Raw genomic sequence first — 17290 nt, 5'->3', positions numbered from 1 at the left:
TAAAATTGGGTTTATTACTCATTCATTTCATTGGCTGGTAAATAGACTGGGGATAGTTGTATATTAGTTGTAAATACGTTTGGGAATTTGTTGTGAAATGTACGAGTAAAAGAAGAAATGTAAGAAAGGGGCAGGGACATTTAAGTTTTACTTACCTACTTACCTACCTACTCCTTTTGGACACTGTTATCTTTGTCTTGTTTGTTTTTTATTATTTATTCTTTCAAATTTTTGGTTTGAAATAAAGTCATTTATTCATTCATTCATTAAATGACCATACACCACAAATGAAAATGTGACAAGTACCCACACTCTCACAATCTCACACTCACACACAGGGGTTTGCCTAATTGGTTATAAAGTTGTACAATACACATAAATCAGTAGTTTTGGTTAGTTATTTATTACATATTCTTAAGTTTTATATTATTTTCAGATATGTATCTAGAGCTGAACTCTTGAAAGCAGGAAATGAGGGCAATTTCTTTAAGTATTTTGTTTTCTGAATATAAAATTTAGCTAGCAAAAATGAGCAACTTAATCATATATTGTTCATTCTTGGAGAAATTTGGATTTTTGAATATCAGTTATTAACAAATCAGGTTCTTTGACTGAAATGTTCTTGCCAAAATGTCTTTGAAGATCCAACTTAAAAAATCAGTTCAGAAGATGTCACATGTTCATTCACACATTGAAAGAATAAATGTTCTAATGTTTCTATCATATTGTTACAAAGGTGCATTTGTCATGTCAGGTATGTATCTGTAAATAATAGAATTCACTGGATAATATATGTGACTTTATTTTTAAACCTTGTGAATCCCTGGTTTGGCCATGTGTTTTTTCTGAGTGTATTTCTAAATTGAAGGTGTTTTGTTTGTTTGGTTTCTGTCTGAACGTCATCAGTCATAGCCTTGCACTCTGGCGCCCTCAAGTGGCCACAATTTGTCATTGCAGGACATTTTATTTAATTTAGAGGGGAAATATAGATATAAACAAATGCACAACGCAAAAATAAAGACAAAAATCAGCTGTGGTTTAAAATATTATAAGTTATGGTTTTCTATAATTCGGTTGTGTTGTTTCCGGTCGGTCGCAAGATGGCGCTGAATCAACTCCGCTCATCTTTCCACCTCAGCGTGCTTCACTCTTCCGGGTGTGTCGTTGACCATGTGAGAGTTCACAGGCCACGCAGAGGTCGTGTTGTGCTTTTGCTTTAGCGCGACTTGTTTGTAGCTAGCTGGTCCCCGTGATGTGATGGCTTTCCTGAGTCTATTCCTGAGAAGGCAGCTGCCGCCGGCCGTGTGTCACTTCGCCCGGACAACAGTGAAGCTGCTCCGGTCTCCCTGCGCCGGGGCGCCGCTGCGGAGGCTGCACAGCTCGCCCCGGCTGCGGCACGGAGAGAAGGGACCGTGGGGGAAGAGCCGGGGGCCGGAGCAGCAGTACCAGCTCACAGACCTCGACAAGGCGGACGCTTTGGTAGGAACATGTACATGGAGATCATGTAGTGAGCTTCCTATACAGAGGAATGTCCCTGCTGGGTTTGCTTTCGTTTCTCCTCCTCTGTGTCACTGTAAATCCACAATAAGTAAGTTTAGATAAGAAAACTGAGGTTGGTGTTCCTAATAGGTGTCATCTCTGTCTTTTGTAGATGCTGAGGAAGTCCCATGAGACAGGTAACCTGACCAGATTCATGCTGGATATTTAACTTTTGTCAGCATAAGCCTCCACCTCATACACCAGAGCTGTTGTGTGCCCAGCAGCTACACTGTAGGTGTACCACACTTACAGGAGTAACAGAGCAGCACCTGATGGGTTATGAAAAACTATCCCAGTTAGTGATGATGTAGCAGGTGTTTTACCTTTGATAGGTGGTGGAAATGCCAAATTTGACATCATAATTTGGAGGACTTACTTAATAGCATTGACATAACAGAGCAATAAGAAAGCTGCAGAAAGCTGACAGGGTGTCTGCAGGTCCTTGAAGAGTCTTAAAATGTCTTACATTCAATTGTGCAACAATAAGATGGCGTTGAAAGTCATTAAGTAGTCTTAAACTTGAATTTGTGAGGCCTTAACTACTACAAACATTTTATCTAATTTCATTCATACATCTTTTAATTTCTTGTTTTTTTGTTGTACGTAAAAGTCTCCACATTTCTAATGTTACAAATCTTTAAAAAAATATTATACTGTCATTTTACTTCATTCTTACACTTACCTGTCGGCAAAATGTAGATCAACTTAACTCACTCTATTAACCATATTCCTACATAGCACCTACCTCTTCGCAAGACCACATACAGTACAGGCCAAAAGTTTGGACACACCTTCTCATTCAATGCGTTTTCTTTATTTTCATGACTATTTACATTGTAGATTCTCACTGAAGGCATCAAAACTATGAATGAACACATGTGGAGTTATGTACTTAACAAAAAAAGGTGAAATAACTGAAAACATGTTTTATATTCTAGTTTCTTCAAAATAGCCACCCTTTGCTCTGATTACTGCTTTGCACACTCTTGGCATTCTCTCGATGAGCTTCAAGAGGTAGTCACCTGAAATGGTTTTCCAACAGTCTTGAAGGAGTTCCCAGAGGTGTTTAGCACTTGTTGGCCCCTTTGCCTTCACTCTGCGGTCCAGCTCACCCCAAACCATCTCGATTGGGTTCAGGTCCGGTGACTGTGGAGGCCAGGTCATCTGCCGCAGCACTCCATCACTCTCCTTCTTGGTCAAATAGCCCTTACACAGCCTGGAGGTGTGTTTGGGGTCATTGTCCTGTTGAAAAATAAATGATCGTCCAACTAAACGCAAACCGGATGGGATGGCATGTCGGTTCAGTGTGCCTTCAATTTTGAATAAATCCCCAACAGTGTCACCAGCAAAACACCCCCACACCATCACACCTCCTCCTCCATGCTTCACAGTGGGAACCAGGCATGTGGAATCCATCCGTTCACCTTTTCTGCGTCTCACAAAGACACGGCGGTTGGAACCAAAGATCTCAAATTTGGACTCATCAGACCAAAGCACAGATTTCCACTGGTCTAATGTCCATTCCTTGTGTTTCTTGGCCCAAACAAATCTCTTCTGCTTGTTGCCTCTCCTTAGCAGTGGTTTCCTAGCAGCTATTTGACCATGAAGGCCTGATTGGCGCAGTCTCCTCTTAACAGTTGTTCTAGAGATGGGTCTGCTGCTAGAACTCTGTGTGGCATTCATCTGGTCTCTGATCTGAGCTGCTGTTAACTTGCCATTTCTGAGGCTGGTGACTCGGATGAACTTATCCTCAGAAGCAGAGGTGACTCTTGGTCTTCCTTTCCTGGGTCGGTCCTCATGTGTGCCAGTTTCGTTGTAGCGCTTGATGGTTTTTGCGACTCCACTTGGGGACACATTTAAAGTTTTTGCAATTTTCCGGACTGACTGACCTTCATTTCTTAAAGTAATGATGGCCACTGGTTTTTCTTTAGTTAGCTGATTGGTTCTTGCCATAATATGAATTTTAACAGTTGTCCAATAGGGCTGTCGGCTGTGTATTAACCTGACTTCTGCACAACACAACTGATGGTCCCAACCCCATTGATAAAGCAAGAAATTCCACTGATTAACCCTGATAAGGCACACCTGTGAAGTGGAAACCATTTCAGGTGACTACCTCTTGAAGCTCATGGAGAGAATGCCAAGAGTGTGCAAAGCAGTAATCAGAGCAAAGGGTGGCTATTTTGAAGAAACTAGAATATAAAACATGTTTTCAGTTATTTCACCTTTTTTTGTTAAGTACATAACTCCACATGTGTTCATTCATAGTTTTGATGCCTTCAGTGAGAATCTACAATGTAAATAGTCATGAAAATAAAGAAAACGCATTGAATGAGAAGGTGTGTCCAAACTTTTGGCCTGTACTGTATATACCACTTATCCGCAATGCTTACTTGCAGTGCTTAAATAATTTGTCCAAAAATCTGTCCTAAATTTGATTATAAGGTGTCTTGAAAGGGTCTTAAAATAGCATTACATTTAACTGATAACTGTAGACACCTTGTGTAAAAAGGTCAATAGAGATGCACCTAATGATTATTTTCATTATCAGTTAATCTGCTGATTATTTTCATCATTAATTGATAAATTGCTTAGTGACAACAGTGGAAATGCTCCTCACAATTTCCCAGTGCCCAAAGTGAAGACTTCACTTTGCTTCTTTTGTCCAACCAACAATCCATAACCCAAAGACTCTTCATTTATTATCATAAAATAACAAAGAAAAGCAGCACATTCTCACATTTGACAAGCTAGAACCAGCAAATGAGTGACATTTTTGCTTTGATTATGAAAATGGAGTGATCGACTGATCTTTCAGCTCCAAAGGTCAATATGGGTGGGAATCAGAGGATCCACGGTACGATATCATGATAGTTAAGACAAGATACAGTATTATAGCGATTTTAATTATGTTGTGATATGCTGAGTATTATGATTTTTAAAAAATTCAATATATTGCGACCTATGACATTTTTTCAGCTGTAAATAATTTCCCCAAAGGAACATCTGTCAATATATGTTTTATCTAATTACAAAGTTTTGAGTCTGTTCATCTCACTTCATTTTTTGCAGCAGCAAAATGTATCTAGCAAACTGAAAAAGCAATTGATTATATTATTCTAATAGGCTGCCAAAAGTTTAATATGTATTTGAAATATTAATAAATTGTATAATGAAAAAAAATCGTGTGTCACGATATGATATTGCCACACAAAAATATTGCAATATTATGCTGTGTCGATTTTTTCCCCCACCCCTAAAGTTCAGAGGGTATACAGTAACTTTAGTGAGGAGGAGTGAGAAATATATCATTTAGTTTACGGATGATTGAGCTGTTTGTTGATTGACAGGGTTTCAGTCTGTCACAGTGATGGGAAGTGACACTGAGGTTCAGACTGGAGTCAGAACTTTATTTAAGCTCTGAGGAGGCAGCGGGGAGAGAGCAGTGGTGTGGGTGTAGTGATGAGCAGGCAGCACAGGCAAAAATAATACTGAGATTAAAAATAAAAATGGAAACTCAGCATTATACAGAAAGTGTCTTTATTTATTACCTTTATCTTATCAGCTTTATTGTTATTATGACAGAGATTACGTAATGTAAGTCCATGTATGAGGGCTGTAACTAACAATTACTTTCATTATCAGGTAATCTGTATATTAATTATTAGTTGTTTGGTCGATAAAATGTCACAAAATGGTAAAAAAAAAAAAATTGTCTTCAAATGTGTTGTTTTCTTTGCAAATTAAAGATATTAAGTTTACTGTCAGAGAAGTTAAGTAACCAGAACATATTCACATTTAAAAGATTCAGTGTGTAGAATTTAGGGGAATATATTCTAATACGTATGCCTTAGTGTTGTCACGATACCAAAATCTTTGTTTCGGTACCAATACCAATTTCGATACTCTTCGGTACTTTTTCTAAGGAAAAGTCCTTTTGGATACAAACCTTTAGAACAATAAATAGTAGGGGTGTAACGGCACCAAAAAAAAATCATGGTTCAGTAAGTACCTCGGTACGGACGTCATGGTTTGGTTGCTTAAATGTTTCACCAAGTTGGTGTTGTCTCGTCTTGTCTCCCTTTGCGAGGCAGACTTTCTCTTGCCTTTTTTCACGTGTGCCAGCTGCGAATGTTGATATAGGTGTTGTTCAATGTTCAATTTAAAAAGTACCGGTATTTTCCAAATGCAGTATAGTACCGTTTGGAATACTCTAGTACCGCGGTACTATTTTAGTACCACGGTACTATTTTAGTACCGGTATACCGTGCAACACTAGTATGCCTTCAAGTGCATAATCCCCAGTAAAGAAGAAAAGTTGTGTTTTTGTTACCTTAGAATGTGCCCTTTATATCTACAAAGAGAGTGGGTCCTCTTTCACAGAGTCTACCATGTTTCACTGCCATGTTCCTACAGTAGCCCAAAACAGACAAACCAAACACTGTCTAGATAGGGCTCCTTACATTTTTGCACCGCCCACCGTAGTTAGCAGCCCCTTTGGCGATGAGCAGCATCTTAAAAACAAAGATTTGTAACATGAGACCGCTTTATTCAGTGTTTTTTACCTGATCCATTTGTTTTGGAGAAGTAAAGACCTCCAAGGATAATTCCAAAGTTTAACCTGGTTGCAGTCTGCAGTCCTCACAACTAGATGCCACTAAATCATATGAATCCCACACACTGCTCCTTTAAGAAGAAGCTGGAATCTGAGAATCGTACTTTTTTTTTTCTTTAAAAACTAGTCAGACTGGTTAATAATCGACAGACAATTGATTAATCATCGCAGTTCTGCCCTGTCTAACACCACCCCATTCCACCCTGAGCAGAGGTCTAATCAGACAAAATGTGTAGGTGTGCAGAGCCTCAAATTAACGGACTGCTCATATCAGACCATCTGCCAAAAACATAGGAGAAAAATATCTTTATCCAAATCTCTGCTTTAATGACTGCCTGAAGTTTTTGCTTGAATACGCCAACATAGGTATTTCGATGTGAACAAAGTGTGTCTATGTCCAAATTCCAATTGTACCACTACATACTCAGGGTGTGTACAGGTCCTTAAAAAGTCTTAAATTGTCTTAAATTCAGATTGGATGGGTCTTAAATATAAATATATATATATATATATATATATATATATATATATATATATATATATATATTTTCAATCTCACACACATATAATGTGTATTTCCTTTGCAGGTTTGGTCTTAAATTTCATATTAGGTGGTATTAAAAAGGTCTTAAAACATCTTAAATGTAACTTGGTTATATCTGTAGACACACTGATACTGAATACACAGTTTTTACTAGGGATGGGCAGCACAAGCAAAAACACTATTCGAAAATCGTGGCAACTATTCGACAATTTTTCGAATAATCCCAATCCTATACTGCCCTCGTGCGGTTAGGAGCTGAATTGCATGTCAAATAAAGGGGGGAAATAAAACGGCGAATAGTAATAGTCGCATTAAAAAAATCGATTTTTCAAAAATAAAACGACTATTCAAAATTCGAAAATCGTGACCCATCCCTAGTTTTTACCATTCTAATTGTGATGATGTACTGTTTTGTAATAACAGGAAATTATGTAATATGTTGACCCATTGACATCACACCACAGCCGTGGAACTTTACTGCTATTTAATCTTTACAAAGAGAACGCACGCTTTTTCTGACAGTGTTGTACTTTTTTTGGTTAAGCTCGTTCTTTAACTGTTTTATATCGATGTCTGCACTTGGCATCAATGTTTTGCAGCCTTGAGGAGCTCCTCCATTTTCTCTCTGTGAGGTTCATTGTGGAACAATAGTGTTCATACTCAAAAAAATCAAATGTTTTCTATCATGCATACTGACACCTTTGAGTATATTTAATTTTACCACAGACATAGTATGTAGTCTGGAATTGGGATACAGCTTATGATATGGGTTTTTCTCATTGATTGAGTTTTTATATACAAGTTTTAAAGTAGTGGAACTTGTCTGATTCTGGCTCTCTGCACACATTTCTGCTCAGGCTGTAACGTGTCATCTGTTTATGTCTGGCTCTGACCATTTCGCAGGATTCCTCTCGTGGTTCAGGAACGGTCTGCTGGCAACTGGAATCGGAGTCATCGCATTTGTCCAGAGCGAAGTGGGACGAGAAGCAGGATATGGTACAGGCTCCAACTATTCAGTCTTCTTTTTCTTTTTTTTAACATACAACAGAGCTGCAAACCAGCACACTTGTAGCCAAAACTCTACGGTAGTGCAATAACAAACAGTAGTAGCTTGTGATTCAGGCTCAGTAACAAAGAGTTGCTCTCGTCCTAAATTCTTTAAAACTATTGGATTTAAGAAAAATAAAAAGGCTTTAAAAATCAGTGAATGTCCATGAAATAACTAGAATAACTAGAGTTTGTATTCAGCTATAGAATGTGCACCACCTCAGCTCTTTTTGTTCTCAATCAATTTCTAACAGAACCTTAAAATCTATTTTTTAACTCAGCAAATAAATAATTTCACAAGGATTTCTGCAATTGACTGAAATCAGGAGTACATAAAAAAGAAGCTAAAATCTTTGATATTTAGTTGTATCAGTGTCATGGTTACCTCACTTGCTAGTTTTGAGTATAATTTTTTTATAAGGCCTTTATTAAATTATTAATTAGTCTTTGAGTTTGATGTACAGGAATGTTTGAAAACCATGGAAACAAAATTAAGTAACACAGCTTGATCAATGATAGGGACATTAGTAGAGATGAGAGCTTATATTCTGTTTAAATCATTTAAATATTGTATTTTATGTTTTACTTTTACACAAATAGTTAAGAGAATTTAAGGCCCAGTCCGCCTCCATCCAAAATTTAATTACAGTGACAAAATTAATTGGATCTCCACAATAATACCCTGTCAATCTGTTTTTCCTCAGCCTTCTTCATCCTGGGAGGTGTGTGTGTGTCGTTTGGCGGCGCCTCGTACATTGGCAGCCTCTTCGCCTTGCGGAGGATGATGCTGCTGTCTGTGCCAGCGCTGCTGCTCCAGAGCGCTGTGGTGGGCAGCGCCGCCCTCTTCTGGCTCTGCGCGGTATCCCTCTACATCGGCCGTCTGGAGGTGGAGATCATCCACGAGGGGGAGGAGGAGGAGGGAGAGGATGATGAGGAGTGCCGGGAGTGCCGCGAGAGGCGCGAGCACCGGGGTTATCGTGGCCCCCATGACAGCAGACATCAAGACAGTGAGGACGGTGACGGCAAGGGGTCGAAGAAGTAGAGATCTCGGACGGACAGGGTGTGTGTGATGCTTTGATTCAGGGCTTCCCGTGTGAGTGTGTGTGTGCGCGTGTGTGTGTGTGCGCGCGCTGTGAGTCTATGAAGACACAGACCTATTGTTCATTGTTTTATTGATGTAAAGATTATTGTTTTGGTGAAGAAAGACTTTTAGATCTTTTGGAAGATGCTGAAATTTTGGTAGTTTGACTACATTCACTTCTGGTGAATAAATAAATAGCCTTTTTTTGTAAGATTTCTTATCAGATTTATTCAAAGCTGCTTCACTTACGTTATCAATCTGTGTGACATGTTTTACTTACATCCTCACAGTCACAGGCATGCTGCAAAGACTCACTGAGAACACTGTATGCAATCACTCTAAGGCCATTTCAATGGCTCTTGGTCTTATCTTGTTCAACATAACTGTGATTTACAACTTGAAGTTTTCAGAAAAGTCTTGAAATACAATACGCTGGTTGTGATACACAGTGATGGACATACTATGTGCATGTTTCAGGTCTTTTTGTTTTTTAATCAATGAGGGTTTAGGATATTTTTTTTTCAGAGGTTTAAGTTACCCTGTGAAGTAATTCTTTTTATTTTGTCTTCTAAGGGCAATAGCACTTTGTCAGTTTTTGTTTGTCACCATAGTAACCCTAGTCTATATATGTATTTGGTTATATATTTGGCTCCATGTTGTTGTTCCACATGTACAGTACCTAAATGTAACCATAAACCTTTTTACCTTTTGAGTGAGTTTATCACGATCTGGTGATCACAACAACTGCTGTTTTAATGGATGTAAAGACATTCATCACATGGAAAAGCTGAAATTGAGTTTGTGTGTGGGAATCTGGGTTCACTATTGTTTACTTTTGTTTCTGCGTGCACCGCTTTCAGTGCACCCTACTGCGACAGTACATACAGTAATAAAGTGAGAAGAAATCTGACAGTCAAAACTTCACTATGTGCTTTTTTTTTTGCTTTCACATTTAAACAGACCAGTGGTTTCTAAACTGGAGGTTATGATTCATGATGCCTTTACAGGTCAATACATCTCAGGGTTATGAGATGATTGGCAGGATAAGACAATATAATATTCATATAAGCATTTCTAATGAAATACTGGCTGATTGTACCTCAGGTGTCCACAACTCTTTATTTTAAAGAGTGACAGGGCCCAAAAGTTTGGAGCCATTTAAATGGTCTACTGATTTAGTGCAGTGGTCCCTAAGGGACCCAGCCATGGGGGCAATATTTCAATCAATCAATCAAATTTATAAAGCCCAATATCACAAATCACAATTTGCCTCACAGGGCTTTACAGCATACAATATCCCTCTGTCCTTAGGACCCTCACAGCGGATAAGGAAAAACTCCCCAAAAAAAACATTAACGGGTCAGTATTTCTCTTGAGTCATTAGTTCAAGGTCCACAATTTAATAGTCAGTGTGATATTTGTGTTTGGCCGTGTTTTTGATTTACAGTGTCTCAGTCAAGTAGCTGTCCATTAGTCACTCACTCTACAGCAGGGAACAGCACTTCAGAGTAAAAAAATGTTTTTTTACAAACTTGACAGATTTGCGAGCCATTTACAGTCAGTAGCTATAGCCATGTTTCCATCAGCCTGGATGCGCATCTAGAAGTAGCCTATCACATTGGAAAATTATGATGGAAACGCCAAAATTTGAATTAAAATCCCCTGATTTGCACAAACTAAAATACGCTCGCTTTAGCCAGGTTTTGATTGATAAGAAAAAACGTTGATTCACAAAACGGGATGAAAACAGTTATGTTCGAATTAAGTCTGACGTGGCGCTCCTTTCTCCATGGTGATATCCACACTCCGGGTCGGGAAGGCGGTAATGCATTTACAAACTGGTTGCTAATCGCCAGAAAATGTAGAAGAAGAAGAATGCGAAACTTGTTTTGTTTCCTGTTCTGCGGAAAACTCGCGCAAGTTCGTAGTTTTCACCAAAGTCCGTACATTTAATGGAAACACACAGGATTCGTATTTCTTTTAATGAGCATTTCCCAATGATTCGAATCACTTTTGGATGGAAACACAGCTAGTGTCAATTTTGACAGCTATTTTAGATTTTGTCTTGAGACCAAAATGCTTATTGGTTTTAGTCGCATTTTAGTCATTCTCATCCTTCGTACTAGTCCTAATCCTTCTAGTTTTAAATCAGGGAAAATTCAAAATGTTGAAGTGAACGAAAATTCAAAACGTTTTAGTCAACAAATATTCGTGACATTTCAGTCAACTTTTAGTCATGTTTTCTATACATCTATCTATATCTATATATCTATCTCTAGCTATCTATCCATATCTTTTATCTTTAAACTAATCCAGTCAGGCTAATGTACGTATCAGAAGTTAGAATCAAGGTGACAGGTTGTACAAAATTGTAATTTAGACAGTTTTTTAGCACAACTATAAATAATTTCTTCACAATTACAAACTTGCATTTCTTCAGTATCAACAGCTGACATTGCTCCAGTTTGAGTGCTTTTGCTGCATGTGAAACATCCCAGTGCAGACTATTTACTGGAGTTAACTAGCCTGTCGCTTATGCAGCATTTGAAGACAAATGCAGGCACGGCCGTTCTCGGCTTTCAATGTCCGATAGTCCACCACAAACAAAAATGTAACACAGATTTCGTCTTAGTTTTTCTTACCAAGATCTATTTTTTAGCTTGTCGTTTGGTTTCCATTGTGGAAAAAAGGTCATTTTTGTCAGTGAAATTAACACTGCTCGGAGCCCATTCAAAATGGACCTGCAACCCAGTTTTGGACCGCGACCCACCAGTTGGGAACTACTGATTTAATGCATCCTGAATTATAACATCCTGAATTATAAGAGGTACTGTACACTTAAATGTGTTTTTTTTTATTAGCTGTAAAATAAATTAAAATTACTGTGCTGTGATGAAACACATCAGTGCTGGTGTTATTATTGACATTTCTTACCAAATGGCACATTCATGGGCTGAAAATGGCTCAACATGCCGTCCACTGTTTTAAAATCAGCCCGCATTTTTCAGAATTATGCTGTGGGTGGAGTTAGGCTCAGACCTGAGGTGAAGTTACACTTTAATTATTTAAAGTTTACATTATGCTTACATCTTGAATAAATCTGTGTTAATGCAAACTAAATGACACGATGCTTTCAGGCCATGTAGCATTCCTGTGTGGAAGTACTGGATGGTTTCTTGATCTCTGAGTTTAATAAAGCTACCGTTTACAGTGTACTGTGTGTGTTGTACATGACGGGGGAGTCAACAGGGTACACATGGTGCATTAATAAACTTTTCAGAAATTCATTTTGTTTTATGCTAAAATCATATAAATTATTATTTTTTCCACCTCATCCACACTGAATACTTTAAAATGAGAGAGCAAAAACAAGATTTTAGATTTAAATCTAAGATTTTAAAGGTATACTCTGCAGGATTGTTGGTTACTTTTTGTAAACACACTGGCCGGCGAAAGTGAAAGTAAAAGCCGATCCCAGATTCACTGTTTTTGGCATATTGCCTCACTACATTTGCAGTTTTTCAGGGCTGTGTCTCATTGATGCCTGCTGCTTATCAGTCACGTGCAGAGGGGGGGGCAGAGGGTGCCCCTTTGTCAAGGCATTTTTTTTTTTTTTTTTTGGTGCGTGTGTGTGTGTGTGTGTGTGTGTGTAGGCCTGCCTGTGCCCTTTAACAATAACATTTAGCAATTAATAGTAATTAATAATAATTTAGCTAAATAAAATGACCTGGCTGCCGTCAGTTACATGATGACCTTTAACCTTGTTCATCCTCGACGTGCCCTGGTCGGCCCCGACACGCCCTCATGTGCCCTCACTTGCCCTCCCTGCTCTGACTGCGACTGACAACACCGGGATGCTGCAAACTCTGCAGGAGAAGAACTGACGAGCTTACAGGAGTTATTTATCTTCAAATGCCGGTAAGTAGAGTTTGCAGCATGTGCACGTTGTTTGGTGTATTATAAGGCAACCTACTAAGTGAAATGAGCATGCTGTGTGCAACGTTACCTGTTACCAGAGTCAGATACTCTGCTGTTACTAACTTGACAAGTAGTGGCCATTAGCCGCTAGCTAACCGAGGAGGGCGGGGGGCGGAGGGGAGTATGATCGGCTTCTTGTTTCTGTCTCTCTTTTGTCATGGGCGAAGTGTACTTCTGTCCACCATTTTAGAGAACATATGATTTACAGGGCTTTCCCCACCTTTCTGGAGGGCTTATATTTCACTAAAACTATGCAATATGCATAGTCACATAATGTTGAACTATTATAATTACAATATTTAAAAAAAAAAAAAAACACACTGTATTTCTATTCAGAACAGGATTAGAATATATGTATATTTTAAATATGACAAAATATTGCTTTCACAGTAGCAAAGTTAATGTTTACAACAGCAAAATTATTATATAAACTGAACAATATCTCACTAGGAAGAAATAGGAAAATGTCAGTAAAAAATGTCATTTTAACTAATATATCGTGTGTACGTATACATCTATAAATATATGTATGTATATCTGCACAATTTAAACATTTAATTAGCTTTCTGCCTTGCGCAAAGTGGATAGTCAAACAAATTGAATGTAAGCATAAATACATTATGTTATATTGATTACGTTGTTACTTTATTCTTCTTATTATTATCACTATATTATTATAGCACTAGGAATAATTGAGGACAGATGGATCAGCACCATGGAGCAAACCTGTGGCCATAGTATACAGTATTTCTGGAAAAGGAATGAAAAGTCAATATGTGTGAACATGTGTGTGTGTGTGTGTGTGTATGCATGTGTGCATGCGCTGGGGAATCAGATTTTCTTTTATTAATCATGATATTTCATTGTGTAGACATGCCTCATAAGGAGAGGAGGTGGAAGGAAAAACAAAAGGAGCTGCGTGAGGCTGCTAAAGGCAGTGGATCCCTCACCAGCTGGGTGAAGAGCACAACAGGTAAGAATAACACATGTACCAGTTGTTTACATTGCAGAGGTATTCGGGTATAAAATACAACAATAATAAACACAATTGCAATGTTTTAGTTATATAATATTTTTCTATCATTATTAGGTGCAACAGTTGTCAAGTGTGAATAATGAAATAATAGATTAATGCAATAGCAAACTGACCCTTCGCTAAGCCCCACCCCCCTTAGTTACTGTTGCCAAGTCCGTCAAGCTTTCGCTCCTAGCATAAGAAATATGGAGTTTTCAGCGATATCAGTGAGAAACATTCCAAAGGAAATAACATCAAATTTCTGGAAAAACTGTTCGGAGATATCAGAGAGAATCCGACAGAGAGGTCTTCAATATGCATGTGAGAGCTACATTCACAATATCACCTGCTGGCGGAGTATAAGTCACGAGAACATTAAAATAGAGGGAAAAGCTCACCAGTCGTAATGCAAGTGCCAGGCACCCCACGTGTTGACACTTCACGTGAAGGACAAAGAATGTTCTTGTACAGCAGGGTAAGTCAATATATGGTTTAAATTTAAGTTAATGTTGAGTTATGTTCCCTCCTTGGGGCAGACAAAGGGAGAGCAGCTAGCACACAAAGCTAGCATCAGCTAACGTTAGTTAGCATCTTAACTTGGAACAAACGTAGGTGTTTTTATTGATCTTTGCTGGATTCAGCTGTTCGTGTGGTCTTCCACACTGTTTTAGCCATATCTTCCTTGGGTCTTGGGCTTGGGGAAGGGGAAAAATTCAACACCACCTTCGACACTTTTTGGGTATCAGGTGTCGGACATGAAGGTAATGTTACTGTATGCACGCCGCTTCGGCATATTAGCTTCTGCTGAAAGCTTGACGGACCTCTCGGTTGCTACACACGGTTGCTAACGTAGGATTGGACAGTGACTGATTAAGGGAGAGGCTTAGCGAAGGGTCAATTGTGCCTTGTTCTCATATGGACAGCGAGTGGAGTCTGATAGATCAGATGAGGGGATCGGCAATCTTTGCATCTTGTTATTATCACATAACACTTGTTTAATCAGCTACCATCTCTCCCATGTTTGTTTTAATGTCTACAGTCTCAGATCAACACAACCCATTATCACTTCAAGCAGCAGCAGCCCCAGCAACCCCTCAACAGCAACACTGTATACCCCTTCAGGTAAAACACAGGCTACTTCTGCTTTGCATTGTCCCCACCTGATGAAATGGTATGGGGACAATGATATAGTATGATGCGATTTCATGTTACATTCTTTATGAATATAGGTTGCTATAATTCAGCTAGTTATGCTGTAAATTATGTCGTCATAAGGTGTTTTAAAGTCTTGTTCCATGTGCCCCTTTTTAACTTTCAGCTGCCCCTCCAAAGGTCTCTGCACGGCCCTGCTGCTTATGGTCTGGTACCTGGGCGCTACTTTTTTGTAAGTAGAGCCCTGACCTCACCTGAGCGCTGTGTGGGTACAGGCCCATAAAGAAAATAAGAAAATTACAGGCAGAGGGCAGAGTCTCAGCACAAAAATACAAGCCACACACTTCTAGTGGGTCATAAGGGATGATTGAGAGTCGATACATTGTTTTTTAAAGGAAAGCTCTTCATAGTATATCTTAAAATTCTTAAAAATCTTAAAGATAAATACCCTGTAATGTCACACTGACATCAGTATTCAGACCCTTAGCTCAGTACTTAATTGAAGCACCTTTGACAGCCATTAGCCCACAGCTTTGAGTCTTCTTGGTTATGATGTGACAAGCTTTGCATACCTGGATTTGGAGATTCTGCTGGTCCTCTTACTTTATGTCAGGCTGGATGAGGAATGTTGGTGGACAGACATTTTCAGGTCACTCCAGAGATGTTGGATTGGGTTCAAGTCCAGGCTCTGTCTGAAGGACATTCACAGAATTGTCCCTATGTCACTAGGTTCTTGTTCACCTCTCTTACTGAAGCTCTTCCAGCTCAGTTTGTCCAGGCGGCCAGCTCTTGGAAGAGTCCTGGTGGTCCCAAATTTCTTCCATTTAAAAATGATGAAGGCCACTGTGCTTTTGGGAGTCTCCAATGTGCACTTTTTTGTAGCCTTCTCCAGATCAGTGCCCCAACATAATCCTGTCTCTGAGCTCTGCAGGCAGTTCCTCCAACCTCTTGGCTTGGTTTTTGCTCTGATATGCATTGCTGTGAGACCTTACATAGACAGGTGTGTGCATTTCCAAATCAGGTCCAATCAGTTGAATTTAGCACAGGTGGAGTCCAATCAAGGTGTAGAAACCTTAGAGATGATTGACATAAAGTGTGCGCTCTCTAGTTCTCCTGGTAAAGTGTGTGTCCTGTAGAGGCCGAGTCCTTTGCAGCGGTCAGGTTAGGTTTGCTGCATGTCATCCTCCCTCTCCTCTACCTTTCCTGTCGATCTTCAGCTGAACTATCAATAAGGGTACGACGCTCAAAAAATAAAATACGTGCAAACATCTCTTTCCTAGATCTTTAAAATAAACAAATCAAGAACCATCAATTGCAGCAAATTATCAGCACAAATAAAGACCTCCACTTGTAACCAGATATTTCATAAGAAGTTGTATTTTTTTGATTATGCAAACATGGCCCAATTTAATGTCTAAGTGCTGTCAGAGTCAGTAGAAACTCTTGCTACAGTGGGAGTCAAAAGATGTACAAACTATCCACACACACATGCTGTACATGCATAATTTTTATAATGAGCTGCTCATCTGCGAGCATGTATGAATATATGAACTGAGCTGAGTAGCATGTGGTTGCTGTTGTGTGTGTGCATGTGTGTGTGTGTGTGTGTGTGTGTGTGTGTGGGAGTGTTGGTGATGGGGGGGCTTTGTCTGTGATAACTATCACTGACTGGGTTAGGGCGAAGGTCTGTGATATCTCGCGGCCATCGACACACAGTGTTGCTGTTGAGACTCACCTCAGAGTCACCCTCTCTTCCTCTCCTTCGCTCTCACTCTCCTCTCCTCTCCTCTCCTCTCCTCCCACCTCTCCTTCGCCGATTCCCAGGGCGTTTCGGTGCAGTTGTGTTTCACATGCAGGGTGTGTCTGGATGGCTGCTGCAGTGTGACCAGCACCCCACCTCCTCCCCTCGAGCCCCTACTCTCCTCCCTCCTCCACTCTCTCCCTCAGATCCTCTTCTACCCTTTCGCCCTCCAGTCCTTTCTTTCTGGACTCCTCCTCACGTTCGCTTCTCCTCCCCTCCCTCCTCTCCTCTCCTCTCCTCGTCTCTCGGCCGCGGCTGCATCTGACTGCACAGGTCTGTTTGGCATGCAGGAGGCTCCTGAGGCCTGGCGCGTCTAAAGGGCAGGGCGCCCAGAGGCAGGAGACGCGCCCTCACTGACAAACACCATCCACCCCAGACCCCGAGCAGCTACAGAAACCACAACACCAGCCGCAGCTCCAAGTCCAGGTCTAACCTCATACATCTCGAAACCTGAGCTGCACATCTACACTCCCAGCCCCGAAAGTAGGAGCCATAACCTCTGCTTATTTTGAGAGCAG

At 39.8% G+C, this 17290-nt stretch overlaps 1 protein-coding gene across 1 annotated transcript; it reads left to right on the top strand.

Annotated features, from left to right (window-relative positions):
- The first annotated feature begins 1141 nt into the window (after nt 1-1141).
- Nucleotides 1142-9750, top strand: tmem160 (transmembrane protein 160). Its single transcript, XM_033630700.2, has 4 exons — nt 1142-1479; nt 1652-1676; nt 7602-7694; nt 8450-9750. The coding sequence occupies exons 1-4, from the start codon at nt 1258-1260 to the stop codon at nt 8785-8787; spliced, it is 678 nt and encodes a 225-aa protein (XP_033486591.1). The 5' UTR covers nt 1142-1257; the 3' UTR covers nt 8788-9750.
- The last annotated feature ends 7540 nt before the right edge of the window (nt 9751-17290 follow it).

This window comes from Epinephelus lanceolatus, chromosome 4 (assembly GCF_041903045.1).
Source record: "Epinephelus lanceolatus isolate andai-2023 chromosome 4, ASM4190304v1, whole genome shotgun sequence".
NCBI classification, from domain to species: Eukaryota; Metazoa; Chordata; class Actinopteri; order Perciformes; family Serranidae; genus Epinephelus; species Epinephelus lanceolatus.
This window is presented reverse-complemented; position numbering and strand designations above follow the sequence as displayed.

Excerpts from the sequence above, each read along its gene's own strand:
- tmem160 (XM_033630700.2), top strand. The coding sequence starts at position 1,258 with ATGGCTTTCCTGAGTCTATTCCTGAGAAGGCAGCTGCCGCCGGCCGTG. Across the intron at positions 1,480-1,651 it reads TCGACAAGGCGGACGCTTTG|ATGCTGAGGAAGTCCCATGA; the intron begins GTAGGAACATGT and ends TGTCTTTTGTAG. Across the intron at positions 7,695-8,449 it reads GGGACGAGAAGCAGGATATG|CCTTCTTCATCCTGGGAGGT; the intron begins GTACAGGCTCCA and ends GTTTTTCCTCAG.